The 17,697-nt window shown below is 43.7% G+C and overlaps 1 protein-coding gene across 1 annotated transcript; it reads left to right on the top strand.

The window, feature by feature from the left end:
- The first annotated feature begins 904 nt into the window (after window positions 1–904).
- ncaldb (neurocalcin delta b) lies at window positions 905–15,784 on the top strand. The gene is made up of 4 exons (XM_063009294.1): window positions 905–1,118; window positions 10,942–11,338; window positions 13,669–13,774; window positions 14,366–15,784. Exons 2-4 carry the CDS (start codon window positions 10,961–10,963, stop codon window positions 14,458–14,460), a joined length of 579 nt encoding a protein of 192 aa, XP_062865364.1. The 5' UTR covers window positions 905–1,118; window positions 10,942–10,960; the 3' UTR covers window positions 14,461–15,784.
- Window positions 15,785–17,697: the final 1,913 nt, after the last annotated feature.

The raw sequence follows: 17,697 nt of genomic DNA, 5'->3' as shown, positions 1-17,697 counted from the left end.
TGTACATTTTCTGCTTATTGTTTTATCTGTATTGTCTGATATTGTAATGCAATTATGCAATAATTTCCCTCGAGATAAATAAAGTGTCTGTCTGTCTGTCTGTCTGTCTGTCTTTCTGTCTATTGAGGTTTCATTTAGTAACGATGACGTGTAGATGATGAAGGAGACTCCGCTGACACGGTCTTGTTATATAAAGAGTTTATTTATTACAAGACAATATCAAAACAGGCACTCGCGATTTGCCCGAAGAGCAGGTAGCCAATTCTTCTCTCCTCTCAAAGGAAACTGCTCTCTTTATATACGTACAGACACATCTGGAATCCATTTAAAACAACCCAGCTTCTTAGAAGTCAGACCCTGTTCATAGAAAGAAACAAAGACCCCAACTCCATCTCATCCTGGAAGCCCCAACTCCAGCAGATCAGCTAGCGACCCCAAACGAAGACCTAAAGTTTCTAGAATATACATTGCAAGGAAAAATGGCCTCACGAAAATTTATCCCGGATGTGGAATGTCTTCTACAGGACTGTCTGTCTGTCTGTCTGTCTGCCTGCCTGCCTGCCTGCCTGCCTGCCTGTCTGTCTGCCTGCCTGCCTGCCTGCCTATCTATCTATCTATCTATCTATCTATCTATCTATCTATCTATCTATCTATCTATCTATCTATCTATCTATTTAACTGTCTGTCTACCTATCTGAATAAATGTAAATTTACCCCCCAAAAAACCCCCGATATTTTCGCTCGAATGAATCGAGACTGCCGACGTCAGAGTGCGGCGAGCCGGAGTTGCCATGGCAACCACAACTCCCTCTCATAGGCGCTTCGAGGTCAGGTGAGCTGAGACTCTGACGTCACGGGGGGTTTGGGCTCAGGGAGCTGAGCGGATGCAGTGAGGCTGAGTGAGTGTGTGTGTGTGAGTGTGTGTGAGTGCCGCGGTTCGTTCCTCCTCCGCTCAGGCTTCTCTCTCTGTGTGTGTGTGTGTGTGTGTGTGTGTGTGTGTGTGTGTGTCGGTTCTGCCTGTTGCTGTGAGCGCGTTTCCACACGTGTTTCTCCGGGTTATGGGAATCTAAAGCTGCTGCTCCTGCTGAAGAACATCTCCCAACATCTCCATTCACAAGGTGAGTTTATAACACACTCTCTCTTATATCTCTGTATATATCTGGAGGACTCTGTCTCCACCTGCATGCACAAGAGAAGGAAGAGCTGCAAAACTGAAACTATACAGTAGAATGAATAGTCAAAGCTCTGCAGAACTTTACTGTATAAAGAATGATGATGTATGGATGGATGTATGGATGTATAGGTGATTGTATGCATTGTGCTTCTTTGTTTCCTCTCTAGAGGAATAAAAATCTGCAACTGAACATCCAACAAGGGCGGCACGGTCTCTCGGTGGGTAGCACTGTCGCCTCACAGCAAGAAGGTCCCGGGTTCGATCCCCAGGCGGGGCGGTCCGGGTCCTTTCTGTGTGGAGTTTGCATGTTCTCCCCCGTGTCCGCGTGGTTTTCCTCCGGGCGCTCCGGTTTCCTCCCACAGTCCAAAGACGTGCAAGTGAGGTGAATTGGAGATACAAAATTGTCCAGGACTGTGTTGGATATAACCTTGTGTATCGAGTAACTACCGTTCCTGTCATGACGTTACAATCATAATAAACACACAAACAAACATCCAACAAGGAACCGACTGGGTTGCAGATCAATTTATTGCAAGCTTCGGTGCAACCAGGACCTTTGGGCTCCTACTGAGCTGCAGTTTAGATACTTACGGGTCCCGATTACCAAAGTTGAGATCTGCTGCATTGAGGTTTAGGTCTGTATATAGTGCATGTGGCTCACGAATATGCAGACGGTAGGATGGCTTATCTCATCTGAAGATACAAACATCTCTACTGATGGTGAAGAGTTTGCTATAACACATCTATAACATATATATCCATGTATAGATTGGTCAATAAAGATTGGGTCCCTTTAAGTGTCTAAACAGATCCCGGTTGCACCAAAACTCGCAATAAATTGATCTGCAACCCAATCGGTTCCTTGTTGGATGTTCAGTGCATTAAAAAGATGCATCGTATTTAATCAAAGCAGATTTTTATTCCTCTAGAGAGGAAACAAAGATGCACGATGCATACAATCACCTATACATCTTTATACAGTGTGATAATACACTGTCTGCCCAGCATTTTCAATCAAACTAATAATCTTAAACCTACCAGACAGACCTATATCATATATGATTTACATTTGAGGGAAAGTCTGATGGATATATAATAAAAGCACAAGCGTAGCATCTATATATAAATATTCTGGTGAATATTGAGTTTCAGACAGAAAGGCTGGGTAGGAAACTATGATTAAATAGAGATAAACACCTCCAAGTGTCTCCATCTATCTATAAGGGACTGCCAGTGAAAGGAACCAACACTGTGAGTCATCTGTGCCTCCATGCTCCCCCGACAGTCAGTAACGGCATGGCAGTTGGGCATGATACTGTAACCTGTGCCCCCCTTGCCGAGCTCTACAGCAGGCGTGCCAGTTACAAATGTATAATTATGTTTTTGGAACATACAGGAGTACCATCCACTACCACGGTCTGTTTTCCTATACTAACATTGTTAACGTGATATGAAAATGCTTTGTGGCGTGTTAAACAAAAAACGTTGGCTTTATATCGCATCCCAAACCACAAGTGGTTTTTTAAACACACCTTCCGCACCTCTGTTCAGTGCACTGCAGGTGGGGTTGTGTCTTCCTGTGTGAGCACAAGAGCATGAAAAGCTCAAAATATTGAAACCAGATTATAAAGTGGAGGCACGAAGCTCTGTGGAAGGTTTATTAGCTCCACTTACCATATAGAAGCACTTTGTAGTTCTACAATTACTGACTGTCGTCCATTTGTTTCTCTACATGCTTTGTTAGCCCCCTTTCACCCTGTTCTTTAATGGTCAGGACCCCCACAGAGCAGGTATTATTTAGGTGGTGGATGATTCTCAGCACTGCAGTGACACTGACATTGTGGTGGTGTGTTAGTGTGTGTTGTGCTGGTATGAGTGGATCAGACACAGCAGCGCTGCTGGAGTTTTTATTCACCATGTCCACTCACCGTCCACTCTATTAGACGCTCCTACCTAGTCGGTCCACCTTGTAGATGTAAAGTCAGAGACGATCGCTCATCTATTGCTGCTGTTTGAGTCGCTCATCTTCTAGACCTTCATCAGTGGTCACAGGACGCTGCCCACGGGGCGCTGTTGGCTGGATGTTTTTGGTTGGTGGACTATTCTCAGTCCAGCAGTGACAGTGAGGTGTTTAAAAACTCCAGCAGCGCTGCTGTGTCTGATCCACTCATACCAGCACAACACACACTAACACACCACCACCATGTCAGTGTCACTGCAGTGCTGAGAATCATCCACCACCTAAATAATACCTGCTCTGTGGGGGTCCTGACCATTGAAGAACAGGGTGAAAGGGGGTAACAAAGCATGTAGAGAAATAAATGGATGACAGTCAGTAATTGTAGAACTACAAAGTGCTTCTATATGGTAAGTGGAGCTGATAAAATGGACGGTGGTTTTAATGTTATGGCTGATCGGTGTATATATTATATTATATTTAGTCGTGCACACCAGCTTTTTCTAAGTGGAAACCGATCGCACTGACCTCATGGGTGGATGGATATATAAATACAAGCACAAGCGTAGCGTCTATAAATAAATATTGTGGTGAATATTGAGTTTCAGACAGAAAGGCGGAGTGCCAACGGAGTACGAGGTAGGAAACTATGATTAAATAGAGATAAACACCTCCAAGTGTCTCCATCTATAGGAATCAACACTGCGAGTCATTTTTGCCCCTGTGCAGACAGTAACGGCATGGCAGTTGGGCATGATACTGTAACCTGTGCCCCCCTTGCCGAGCTCTACAGCAGGTGCTACCCGTTACAAATGGGTTTTTTTGCCCCTGACTTTTTTCCTCATCTGGTTCCACCAGCGTGGGGGTTCGGAGCGACGATAAACCACAACAGCTGCCTCTCACAGTCAGTAACGGGGGCGCGAGAGAGGTAGAGGAGGTGAAGGGAACAAGAACGAGGACAGAGTCATGGGGGGGGGGTTCAAAAGTTTAAAGACAGAGACGAGAGGCACAGAGAGAGGATGCGGCCACAGGCTGCACACACACATGCACAAAAGTATGTGGACGCTTGATGAATTGTGCATGTCTGTATTTCAGCCTCACCTACTGCTAACACGTGTGTAACTCCAGCGTACCGCGGTGTAAGCTTGTAAAGGAAAGCGACGGCGGGTCATAAACGGGTCGTATCCAGACGAGACTCGGCGCTGTCACAACACGCCACATTTTAACGGGTCAGCTCATCAGATCTGTGCCCCGTTAGGAAGCGGTTATCAGCTTCTATCAGCTTTGCTGCATCTTTGTGTGTGTGTGTGTGTGTGTGTGTGTGTTTTTTTATACGATTCATGTTCTCCTCTTTTGTAACGGTCGTAGTGAAACATTTTCCAATTTTATTGCACAGAAGGTGTAAAACCCGCGTCTACAAACTTAAGATTTGCTTTAGTTCTTATTAAATGTGCCACTGGTATGGACGGCAGCTCATTTATTTTACACTCAGTGGTTTTCTAATAACAGAACAGCTCAATAAGTAAATTTAACCGATACGCAACAATTCCAGAGTCCGTCAACATTCAGTTCCATTTAACAGTAAAATATGATGCTTATTAGTTCTTTATATGTGTGTGTGCCCTGCGATAGACTGGCGCCCCATCCAGGGTGTTACTGTGTGCCTTGCGCCCATTGAAAAGCTGGGATAGGCTCCAGCATTGGATAAGTGGTTAAGAAAGTGAGTGAGTGATTATTTTTGACAAAAATCCACAATAAATAATAAACTTAAAGCTTTAAAAGCATTAAATCCCATTTAAAAGCTGAATCTGAGCACGTTGTTCATGTACATGTTTAATATTGTCATATCACTTTAACAATTATTAGCATAAGCCGGAAAATTAGACCCAAAACTTATGGGCCCCGAGTTTTAAAATATCCTCCCATCACACCAACATATAAAATCCAGTCGCTTGAAGGTTTCTTTAGAGTTTCTCACAGTTGTACACTCTGGCTGTTGAGATTGTTGGTTGAGGTTGTGATTTTGGAACCAGATGCAAGAAAAAGAGAAAAAAACCACATAAACCAGTAAAACCAGTCAGTCCTTGGAAACAGAAATGTTTGATTTACTGTTATAACCAAATTCTGAAGCTCACTGAGCCAAACATATAAATCATATAAATTACAATTACAGCATTTAACAGATTCTATTGATCTGAAGCGACTTACAGTTGCTATAAGCGAGTGAAGGGTTAGGGCCTCTCTTAGGGGCCCAACATTGGCAGCTTGATAGCTAAGTGGTGGTTACTAAGCCGTAACCACCGCTCTTTTAAATAGTGTTTTATATGTTTATATAAAGATAAACATCTAAAAGTGCATCTAAAAGACTGAGCATATTAGGAAGGTCAAGAGCACAAAAAAGGGAGAATCAAGTTGGATAAAACTTTAAACACTCGCTGTCGAACCATCCCTGGTTCCTCGCCTCGTTCCTCGCCTGGTTCCTTGTCCTTCCCTTCTCAGGATTAGCACGAGGATAAGCCGTGACTGTAGGATATAAATAAGAGCTCATGTGTGTTATGTAACGTGGGAGAAGGACGGACGGACTAACGGCGTGACGTCACAGCTAAAGATCTTCAGCCACGTTCAGGCGTTTGATGTCTGAGTTTGTTTGACAAGATTCATTGAGGAACTCCGGTTGCACGCTAGGAGCCCTGACCTCGACCCTACTGAACACCTCTGGGATGAACTGGAATGTCGATTGAAAGACGGGTTCTTTGAGCGAGTTAAATGCACGTTAGTGTCTGTGGTGCTGGACTGGGACGTCCAACAAGCTCACGCTCGGGAGTCCAGATGTGTTGCGTTTTATAACTAAGTCCCTGCCTAATTCCGTCTCCCGTGTAATATGCAATTTGCTGTTAAAGTCAAAATTTACCGGTCAGATATTCCACTAGCACACCAGCGCCAAGATTCTGAATACCTCGGTTTGAATCTCAGCTCTACTGCCGGTCAGCAGACAATAATTGGCCACCGTGTCTGCTAGAGCGGGATGACCGGACTATGTGTGTGGGGTCTTCAAATGCTGTGTAAGGACCCTGGTTAGCAGAAGCACGGGCAAAAACAAAGGGGTCTGCTAGGGCGTGCGTACGCTTCGGAGGAGGCGCGAGCAAAAAATTCACCCTCCTTGAATGCAATCAGGGATCTCCAGCAGCAGAAGACAAATGAACTAAGCTGAATTGGGAGATAAATGGGAGAAAATGCAGAAATACATTTTTAAAAATATGAGGCGCAGTATGAAATACGAGGCGTCCTAGCTGTTATACCGTAATGACGTTAGTGTACGGGACGTTTCTGTGCTGTCGTGTGCTGTAATGTTTGATGTGTGTGGTTACGTATTGAGGCATTTTGTCCCTTTGTGGATCCATAATCGATGTAAAAGTGTGTTTCTCTACACACGTGATCGTCTCTGTGCTGCGATAGTTTGTGTTCAGTTTATTTCTCTCTTTATAAACTCTGCAACTCTACAGACGCTCGGTTACGCCAGGAATCGGTTAGACAAAACGTCCAAGATGTGGAGAGTAAAGCAGCTAAAAATACGACTAAGGTAACGGAGTCTGGACAACTAACAACCGAAGACTGACGTGAAATGTAGCACTTCTGTGATTCTTGGAAAACGGACTCCATGAATTTAGTCCGACCCTGATTATAACCCAGAACGTTTTGGGAGATGTTTCCTCAGATGTTCCTCTGATGTCTCGTGATCAGGTTGGGTGTAGGTGGTGCCTGACGGGACGTACCCAAACACCCAGGATCGATCTGATTCCCTGTAGACACTGAAGACGCTCCTGAAGTGGTCGTAACGTCACCCGGTCCTTCCTGTGCTCACCGGAATGCAGTCACATGACAGGAAGTGTGTGGTTGAGGTTTTGGATTTTTGGTAGAACACCAGATACACACGCTGTGTGAGCAAAAGTATTGGGACGCCCCAGTATTATCGAATTCGATCATATGTGCTGGCTACAACATTTAGGAGACGCTTTTATCCAAAGTGACTGACGGCACTGTAACAGTAAACAGTCTAAGCAATACAGAGTTAAGGACCTCGCTCAGGGGCCCAACAGTGGCAACCTGGCAGAGGTGGGGTTTGAACCAGCGACCTTCTGCTTACTAGTCCAGTATCTTTACCACTAGACTTATGAGGAAAGGGAAGGTCCTTTCCTGTTCCCCTCTGTGACGTTTCACCCCCAAAAATCTGCAGAAGGTGGATTGGCTGCTCCGAACTGACCCCTGTGAGTCCCGCCCGGTGTTCCTGGCCGGCCGCATCTGACCCTCTCAGCCTCGTGTGTTGCCACGGTGCCGTTGTGTAACCGTGGCGTCACCAGGGCACTAACAGCTCGGCTAATAGTATTAAGGTTAATTTGAGACGTAACCTTTGCCCTCTAAACGAGGACTCGGCTTTGGGACGAGGAGGATCTCAGGTCAGGACCGCGTGTTAGAGGATCAGTGACCATCCGAGAGGAGAGGACAGGAACATCATGGGTTTGAACATGCTTACTGTAATGGTCTGAGTGGAGTTTGGCATGTTCTCCACATGTGTATCGTGGTGTGATGTGGTTAGAACCATCTCAGTTTATTGTAATTGAGTTGATTGATTTAGAAACTATAAACAGACTTCTGGTTCTGCCCAGCTACATGGTTCCTGGGACCAGGGTTCTGGTTTTGCATGTTCTCCCTGGTGTCTGATTGGGTTCCTCTCTCTTTGCACAAACATGCCAGTAGGTGGATTGCTCCTAGGTGAGTGTGTGATGCCCTGTGATGGATTGGCGTCCTGTTTTTCTTTGCACCCAGTGTTACCAGGGGGTGTCGGACCCACTGCAACCTTGACCAGGAAAGGAATAACGTGATGAATGAGCAATCCACCAAGCAACTAAATTATTACACACACACACACACACACTTATAACACACACTTAATACACACACACACTTATAACACACACTTATAACACACACACTTAATACACACACACACTTATAACACACACTTATAACACACACACACTTATAACACACACTTAATACACACACACACTTATAACACACACACACTTATAACACACACTTAATACACACACACACACTTATAACACACACTTAATACACATACACACTTATAACACACACTTATAACACACACACTTATAACACACACACACTTATAACACACACTTAATACACACACACACTTATAACACACACTTAATACACACACACACTTATAACACACACTTAATACACACACACACTTATAACACACACTTATAACACACACACTTATAACACACACACACTTATAACACACACTTAATACACACACACACTTATAACACACACTTATAACACACACACTTATAACACACACACACTTATAACACACACAATACACACACACACTTATAACACACACTTAATACACACACACACACTTATAACACACACTTAATACACACACACACTTATAACACACACTTAATACACACACACACACTTATAACACACACTTATAACACACACACACACTTATAACACACACACACTTATAACACACACTTAATACACACACACACTTATAACACACACTTAATACACACACACACACTTATAACACACACTTAATACACACACACACTTATAACACACACTTAATACACACACACACACTTATAACACACACTTAATACACACACACACACTTATAACACACACTTAATACACACACACTTATAACACACACTTATAACACACACACTTATAACACACACTTATAACACACATACTTATAACACACACACACTTATAACACACACTTAATACACACACACACTTATAACACACACTTAATACACACACACACTTATAACACACACTTATAACACACACACTTATAACACACACACACTTATAACACACACTTAATACACACACACACACTTATAACACACACTTAATACACACACACACACTTATAACACACACTTAATACACACACACACTTATAACACACACTTATAACACACACACACTTATAACACACACTTAATACACACACACACACTTATAACACACACTTAATACACATACACACTTATAACACACACTTAATACACACACACACACTTATAACACACACTTAATACACACACACACACTTATAACACACATTTAATACACATACACACTTATAACACACACTTATAACACACACACACTTATAACACACACTTAATACACACACACTTATAACACACACTTATAACACACACACACTTATAACACACACTTAATACACACACACACACACACTTAAAACACACACTTATAACACACACACACACTTATAACACACACAATCATGCACACACACACACACACTTATAACACACACACTTATAACACACACATTTATAACACACACACACACACTTATAACACACACAATCATGCACACACACACACATTTATAACACACACACACACACTTATAACACACACAATCATGCACACACACACACACTTATAATACACACATTAATAACACACATTTATAACACACACACTTACAAAATCATGCATACACACACACACTTATAACACACAATCATGCACACACACTCTCACACTCATACATACACACACTCGCTGTCATGCACTCAAACACACTGACACTCATACACACACCCTCTCAAACACACACATACACACACACTCACACTCATGCACACTTATGCACACACACACTCACCCACTCTCAAAACACACACACACATACACACTTTCATAAACTAATACACACTCACTTAAACACACACACACACACTCTCTCTTACACGTACAAACTCATGTCATGCACTCACACTCAAACACACACTGACCTTCATACACACACAAACTCATTCTCAAAAACACACACACACACACACATACACACTTTCTCAAAGAAATACATACACACTCACACACACTCTGATGGTGAGCTGTAATGTGAGTCAGTGTAACAGGTTGTGGTACCTGCCAGTGATTTGAATCAGGAAATGATGCTACTGCTGATCTGTGTGTGTGTGTGTGTGTGTGTGTGTGTGTGTGCAGTGGAAAGTTAAACGAGGGCCGGGTGGAGCGGTGGGGTGAAGGTGTGTCGTCTCTCCATCACATTTACACACTGCGGCTCAGACAACCAACAAACCAGGTGATCCAGGTCTGAACCAGGTGATCTGGGTCTAAACCAGGTGATCCAGGTCTACTAAACCAGATCCAGGTCTGAACCAGGTGATCCGGGTCTAAACCAGGTGATCTGGGTCTAAACCAGGTGATCCAGGTCTACTAAACCAGATCCAGGTCTGAACCAGGTGATCCGGGTCTAAACCAGGTGATCCGGGTCTAAACCAGGTGATCCGGGTCTGAACTAGGTGATCCGGGTCTGTACCAGGTGATCCAGGTCTGAATGAATTAGAACCTGCTGGAACGTGGCTGACACGTCCACAGTCAAGCAAGCTTTATATTGTCATGAGCGCTGTCCCGGTCCCTGCTGTAATACAGGGGTCTCGGATCAGAACCAGACTTGGCTGCTGGTTGGCAGGAGCTTCGTTCTGGTGCATCAGTTTTGATGCCCTTGGTGATGTGAAGCTTGCTCGACCATACGCAGCATCACAGATTTCCTCTCAGTATGAGGGAGCAGTTTGTTCACTTAGAACAGCTCTTTTAATATGGGCACAGAGAAGTCAGGCGTCATCACCGAGGTTCCAGAACCTAACCGAGCGTTTCTCTCTGTGTTCCTCAGCAGAAGCCGATTGGCCGCGATGGGAAAGCAGAACAGTAAGCTCCGCCCCGAGGTGATCCAGGACCTGGTGGAGAGCACCGAGTTCTCTGAGCTGGAGATCCAGGAGTGGTACAAGGGCTTCCTGAGGGACTGTCCCAGCGGCGCCCTCACCATGGAAGAGTTCAAGAAGATCTACGGCAACTTCTTCCCCTACGGCGACGCCTCCAAGTTCGCCGAGCACGTCTTCCGGACCTTCGACGCCAACGGCGACGGGACCATCGACTTCCGGGAGTTCATCATCGCCCTGAGCATCACGTCCCGCGGTCAGCTGGACCAGAAGCTCAAGTGGGCCTTCAGCATGTACGACCTGGACGGCAACGGCTACATCAGCAAGGCCGAGATGCTGGAGATCGTCCAGGTGAGTCGGGGGGCGGGGCCACACCTCCCGGGGGAAATCTTGTGCAGTTCGAGCAGGAAACCCAAACTGTGACGCTGTGTACAGTCGAGCAAGCTTCACATCACCACAGGCTTAAAAACTGGCACACGAGAACGAAGCTCCTGCCAACAAGCAGCCAAGTCTGGTTCTGATCCGAGACCCCCTGTATTACAGCAGGGACCGGGGAAGCACTCATGACCATGTAAAGCTTGCTTGACTGTGGATGGTGTCAGTGGGGTCCCACCGGGAGTCCTGGCTCACAGTCTGCATTCCGATTCATCCCAGAAAGCAGGTTCAGTAGGGATTATGTGTATAGAGGTTGCTGTGTCAGGTTGCTGGAACAGGTGAGGACCTTCCCTAAACTGTTGCTGCAAAGCTTCAGTCAAAAGTATCTGGATGCCCATCTGATTACTGAATTCACCTGTTTCTGCTACAGCAGTGGCTAACAGGTGTAATAAAGCAATTTGCATCAACACTTTAGGGAAGGACCTGTCCTGTTTCAGCTGTATAAAAACAAGAAACTCCAGCATCCTGCAGTGATCCGGGTCTCAACCAGGTGATCCGGGTCTAAACCAGGTGATCCGGGTCTAAACCAGGTGATCCGGGTCTGGCATGAATTAGAACCTGCTGAAACATGGCTGACACCAGCGTCCACAGTCAAGCAAGCTTTACATGGCCATGACTCGGTCCTGGTCCCTGCTTTAATTTTTGCGAGTCAGGGTCTCGGATCAGAACCCTGACAGAGCCCTGACCTCAGCCCCACTTAACAGCTCTGGGATGAATCAGAACATCAACTGATCCATCAGTGCCCAGCCTTAGCAAATACAAATGCTGTCATCTTTCGACTTAATGGGCACAAATTCCCACACACAGACACACTGCAAAGTCTTTAAAGTGAGAAACGTCTCAGAAAAGCGTCTGTCAGGCGTCCGGATACTTTCGCCCCGTAAACACCGCAGTGTAGGATGTTTTCACCCTGCGTCTGTTAGAGCGTCTCATTTCACCCGGGACCGACTTTCTGCCGCCAATTAGGACGAGCGGATCGGATGAGTCAGAGCGGCGGCGGCGCTGACGGGCTAAATAACCGCCATCAAAACACGCCAGCCTGGCACTAATGTACCAATTATCTTCTGCATCCAGTCTGAGAACAAAACACCCTGTACCTCACCCAGCACAAACACCACTAACACACAAACACCACAGTGTTCCTATCACAGCAGAACACCCTGTACCTCACCCAGCACAAACACCACTAACACACAAACACCACCAACACACAAACACCACTAACACACAAACACCACAGTGTTCCTCTCACAGCAGAACACCCTGTACCTCACCCAGCACAAACACCACCAACACACAAACACCACCAACACACAAACACCACCAACACACAAACACCACTAACACACAAACACCACCAACACACAAACACCACCAACACACAAACACCACAGTGTTTCTATCACAGCAGAACACCGGGGAACGGGCTACAGGTTCTATTCTCATCAAGCGCTTTATTCTGCTGTGTTGGTGTTTGATAGGAAGTGTCAAAGTGTTTAAGGGAGAGTGTAGGTGTTTTATCGAAAGTGTTTGTATTTGATGGAGAGTGTTAGTGTTTGATGGAGAGTGTTAGTGTTTGATGGAGAGTGTTAGTGTTTGATGGAGAGTGTTAGTGTTTGATGGAGAGTGTTAGTGTTTGATGGAGAGTGTTAGTGTTTGTATTGGTGTTTAATGTTGGTGTTTCACTCATTTATTCGCTCACTGTAGCTACAAATTTATCTTCAGAAAAAGAACCCTGAGCCTTCTTGCCAGAGGTGTTAATGGCCAAAAACTTCTAAACACCCTCACAACAACAACAGCATTATCACGAGCAACGATCAGTATTTATCATAGTGTTTCAGTAAGTGTTGCTAGATGTCAGTTAGACGTCTCATAGCGTTCTGATAGCGTCTGACCTCAGTTCCTGTTTTATAGTGTTTATTATTTAGTATTATATATATATGATAGTATTTATTATACAGTATTGTATATGTATTATTACAGTATTTATTATAGAGTATTGTATATAGTAGTACAGTATTTATTATAAAGTATCATACATTATTATAGTATTTATTGTATAGTGTTATTATACAGTATTATATAGAAGTATAGTATTTATTATACAGTATTGTATATGTGTTATTACAGTATTTATTATACAGTATTGTATATGTGTTATTACAGTATTTATTATACAGTATTGTATATGTGTTATTACAGTATTTATTATATAGTATTTATAATTCCCTCCGCTCTCTCCTCAGGCTATATATAAGATGGTGTCGTCGGTGATGAAGATGCCGGAGGACGAATCAACACCCGAAAAACGGACGGATAAAATCTTCCGTCAGATGGACACGAATGGTGATGGTGGGTGTCATGGTGTTTTTTAATTCCATTACACGCTCAGGCGAAACCTGCCATCAGGATGAACCTTGTGGGTATACAATTACTGACTGTCTGTTGCTCGTTACAAAATCAAAATAACCTTGTGATGGACCGTTTTCACTAGTGCAGAGACACTATCGTGGTATTGACACAGCAGTGTGTTCTGTGTGTGTGAGTGTAGCAGGTGCAGCAGTGTTGTTGGGATTTTTAAATCCTGTTTGAACCTGCAGGCTGCACGTATACCAGAGATGAGCTGCTGTGTCCCAAATACCATAATAAGTACTAAACCGAGTGTTAGGGTTTAGTGTGTAGTGAATCGTGTGTGGTTTGAGACGCAGCCCTTCAGCTCACCGGCTAAAGCAGCGTCGCTCCTCTTCTCCTTGTGCAGCCTGATACAACAAGATTAGGATTCATTCATTCATTCATTCAGCTGTTTCACCACTTTATCCTGGTCAGGGTCATGGTGGGTCCGGCTTTACTTCGGCAGTGCAGTAACATGGATGAAGATCTAGAAAAATCTATAGAATAAAATAACGTGAATTAAAAAAAACTCCTTTGCTGTGTGTGTTGTAGGTAAACTGTCTCTGGAGGAGTTCGTGGAGGGAGCGAAGAGCGACCCGTCCATCGTGCGACTCCTGCAGTGTGACCCCAGCAGCGCGGGCCAGTAACGGGCGACGCTGAGGGCGCCGCCTGCTGCACGGGACGCGTCACTGCAGATCAACACGAGCAGCGTCATCGCCGGAGCCTCGAGCTCACGGAAGCACGTACACACACTCCTCACACACTCGTACCGGTGTGTACACACACTCCTCACACACTCGTACGGGCGTGTACGGCGAGGGACGGACTCACGCGTGACGCCGCCGACGTTCGTACCGAAGATAACAAACACTGAGCGAGGAGTCGCCAGGACGCCGCGACGTTACATTTATTTTCTTATAGTCGTTTACATGCTGATAAATACGTGAGCTCGGATATGGAGGGGATGTAAATACCAGGTCTGATTCTTTGTATAGGTTCAGATACCCAGACGGCAGTCGGCAGGTGGATTTGCACGTCAGAAGCTCGTTTAGGTGCATCGTATTACATTTATATTTAAAGCATTTAGCGGACGCTTTTATTCAAAGCGACTTACAGTACTGTGACAGTATATAGTCTGAGCAATTGAGGGTTAAGGGCCCTATTTAAGGGTCCAACAGTGGCAACCTGGCAGTGGTGGGGCTTGAACCAGCAACCTTCTGATTACTAATCCAGTAACTTAACCACTAGGCTACACCTGCCATGTATTAGATCCGTAACCACGCTGTCGGAGGAGTTTTTGGAGCTTTTATCTCGACCCTGAACACCATGGGGATAAACTGGAACGTCAACTGCAAGCCAGGGCACAAATGCCCACAGACGCACTTCAAACTCCGTATTAACGCCCAGGGTTTTGAAATTAGATCTGAAACGAGCTTATGGTCGGGCGTTCACATACTTCTGAGCACGTAATGTATATAGATTTGACGTGTTTGTCTGTGATTTTATCAATTTATGCAAATATAAATATAAATATATAATATATTATTTTTTCTGTTGAGTTTTCTGAAAAATAAACTAGACAGACGGCAGCATGTAGTTGTGCATGCAGCGGATCGGAGAATGAGATATGTTTAAACTAGAAGAAAATCAAAATAAATCAATAAATAAATCATTACATTAGCATTGAGACTGTATTTATATTATTCTTCTTATTTTATGTGTCAGTATTTTTATATTTATTTATTTTTCTTTATTTCAGTGCTGATCTGATCATCACACTCACACCGAGTTCATGTTTAGTACGACGGAAAAATAACGACCACACGTTTTGTTTTGCACATTTTCATAACCGCGCCCAGTGATAATACACCCAGCACTGACTGAAACACACACACACACACACATGTATAACATGAATACTGAGTGCATGTGAAATGCTTTACTGTTCTAAATAAAATAAATAATCCTAAATATTTGTTTCTGATTATTGATTCGTTTCTTTTTACACACACGAATCTGAACGACGGACTGAATAAAACACGAGGCAACTAACAGAATTCCAATAAGAGTAATAAGTGCTGGAACTGGTGAGTCTCCGGTGAATCTCAGCAGAGCTGCCGACCTGGCCGGGCGTCCACACAGACACAGTCTGGTGTGTTTGATGGAGGGCTGTGTGACACGAGATCTCCGGGACTGGCCCCTCAGCTCAGCTCTCTGTACGCGATACGGCTCTCTGTGTAAACCCAACGATCCACCACCACAAGACAAAAATTCCACGATTCAAATCGATTTGACATGTAAAATGAACCGATATTCACTTTAAACAGCAGAGGGCGCTGGAGCTATTCACTTTGCCTGGTTGATGTCACTGGCGCTATACGCCAGGTTGCCAGATTCGGGGTTTTTCAGCCAAATTGGGCTTTTATTTTTTAAGACAAATAATAAAAGGAAACTTTGTCATTATCTGTATTCAATTTTAGTTTAAAAAATCAGGGAAAAAACGTATCATGAACCCAGTATCGTGAAGTATCGCATCGTGGGTAAAGTGTATTGTTACATCCTTACTGATGGGTGATAAAAAGCGGTCCAGATCAGGAATCGGAAATGACTAAATTGGGAGACAAAGGGGGAAAGTACGCAGAAGTTAACAGACGGGATCAGTAATTAATACCCACAGTTCTACAGATTCATGTTTCATGTCATTAGGCATTAACGTTTTATAAGGTCAGATTAATGATAATAATGATCAGTGTTTATTTACGGTGTTTTATATGTTATTTATGCTCTAATAAAAGCTCATAGAGGAAATAAATCTCAGGACACACAACAGTTTGCACAAATATTCAAGATTTATTTACAAAAATATGATGAATTTAATATTAATGCTGTAACAGTGGAAGTAAAACTGAAACATTCAGGGATGGTACTGTTAAAACATTCAAACACACAAAAATAAACACTATAAAATTAAAAAAAACAAGAACAATAAACTGAAGATTAATATTTACAGGTGAAACAGGAGAAACCGGAGGAGGCAGTTGCATCGTGCGGCCGCTAGAGAGCGCCAGAGTGCAGAGACTAATTACGCACAGTAAATCAAACACTGAATCATTTCTCTAGATCTCAAACACTTTTGATTATTATTATTATTATTATTAGCTCGATAATTTGGGCAAAATTGAAATGTTTACACTAAAATAATAAAATAAAAACAAATTGTGGAGATTTAATGTTATATTTCACAGAAACGAGTGCAAGAAAATATATTAAAAAAATCTACAGCTACATGAACTCTTCAGTGGTTTAAAATCGAGTAATACAGTACAGAGATCAGCATTCATTCATTCATTCATTCATTCATTCATTCACAGAGAACTGTACACATCACAAAAAATAATGAAAAGAGTCTGAGCAGCACTGTGAAGATCAAGAGTCAAATCTTCACTACGTGGCCAAGGGTTCGAGTTATTGGATCTGTGTAGTGTCGCCACATTAATTAATTAATTCATTCATTCATCATTGTCAGTTCATTGTCAGTTTTAGCACAGCTTTATCCTATTCAGGGTCGCGGTAGGTACGACTGATTGGGCACAAGGGTGTTCATCACAGGGTAGATATATATACACACACACACTTAGGGCAACTGCTAGTAGCCCCAACTGGCCTGACTGCATGTCTTTGGACTTGTGAGAGGAAATGGACTGGCGGAATAGTATGGTGGGGCATCACAGCCTTCCCAACCATGGTTTGAACACCACGCACTGGAACTCATGGTGCCACGTATGAAGAATGAAATGATTTGGTGAGTCTGGTGTAGCAGGACTTGATCAGCCTGCACAGGGTTCTGAACTTCACCCCCATTCAACTGGCTCAGGATGAACTGG

This window comes from Trichomycterus rosablanca, chromosome 2 (assembly GCF_030014385.1).
Source record: "Trichomycterus rosablanca isolate fTriRos1 chromosome 2, fTriRos1.hap1, whole genome shotgun sequence".
NCBI lineage: Eukaryota > Metazoa > Chordata > Actinopteri > Siluriformes > Trichomycteridae > Trichomycterus > Trichomycterus rosablanca.
Note: the sequence above shows the minus strand (reverse complement) of the source record. Positions and strands in the feature narration are given on the sequence as shown.

What these genes read in the sequence shown, in the direction of transcription:
- ncaldb (XM_063009294.1), top strand. Translation starts at nt 10,961, where the DNA reads ATGGGAAAGCAGAACAGTAAGCTCCGCCCCGAGGTGATCCAGGACCTG. An exon ending in AGATGCTGGAGATCGTCCAG is followed by an intron (nt 11,339 to 13,668) that starts GTGAGTCGGGGG and finishes CTCTCTCCTCAG; the next exon opens with GCTATATATAAGATGGTGTC. An exon ending in GATGGACACGAATGGTGATG is followed by an intron (nt 13,775 to 14,365) that starts GTGGGTGTCATG and finishes TGTGTGTTGTAG; the next exon opens with GTAAACTGTCTCTGGAGGAG.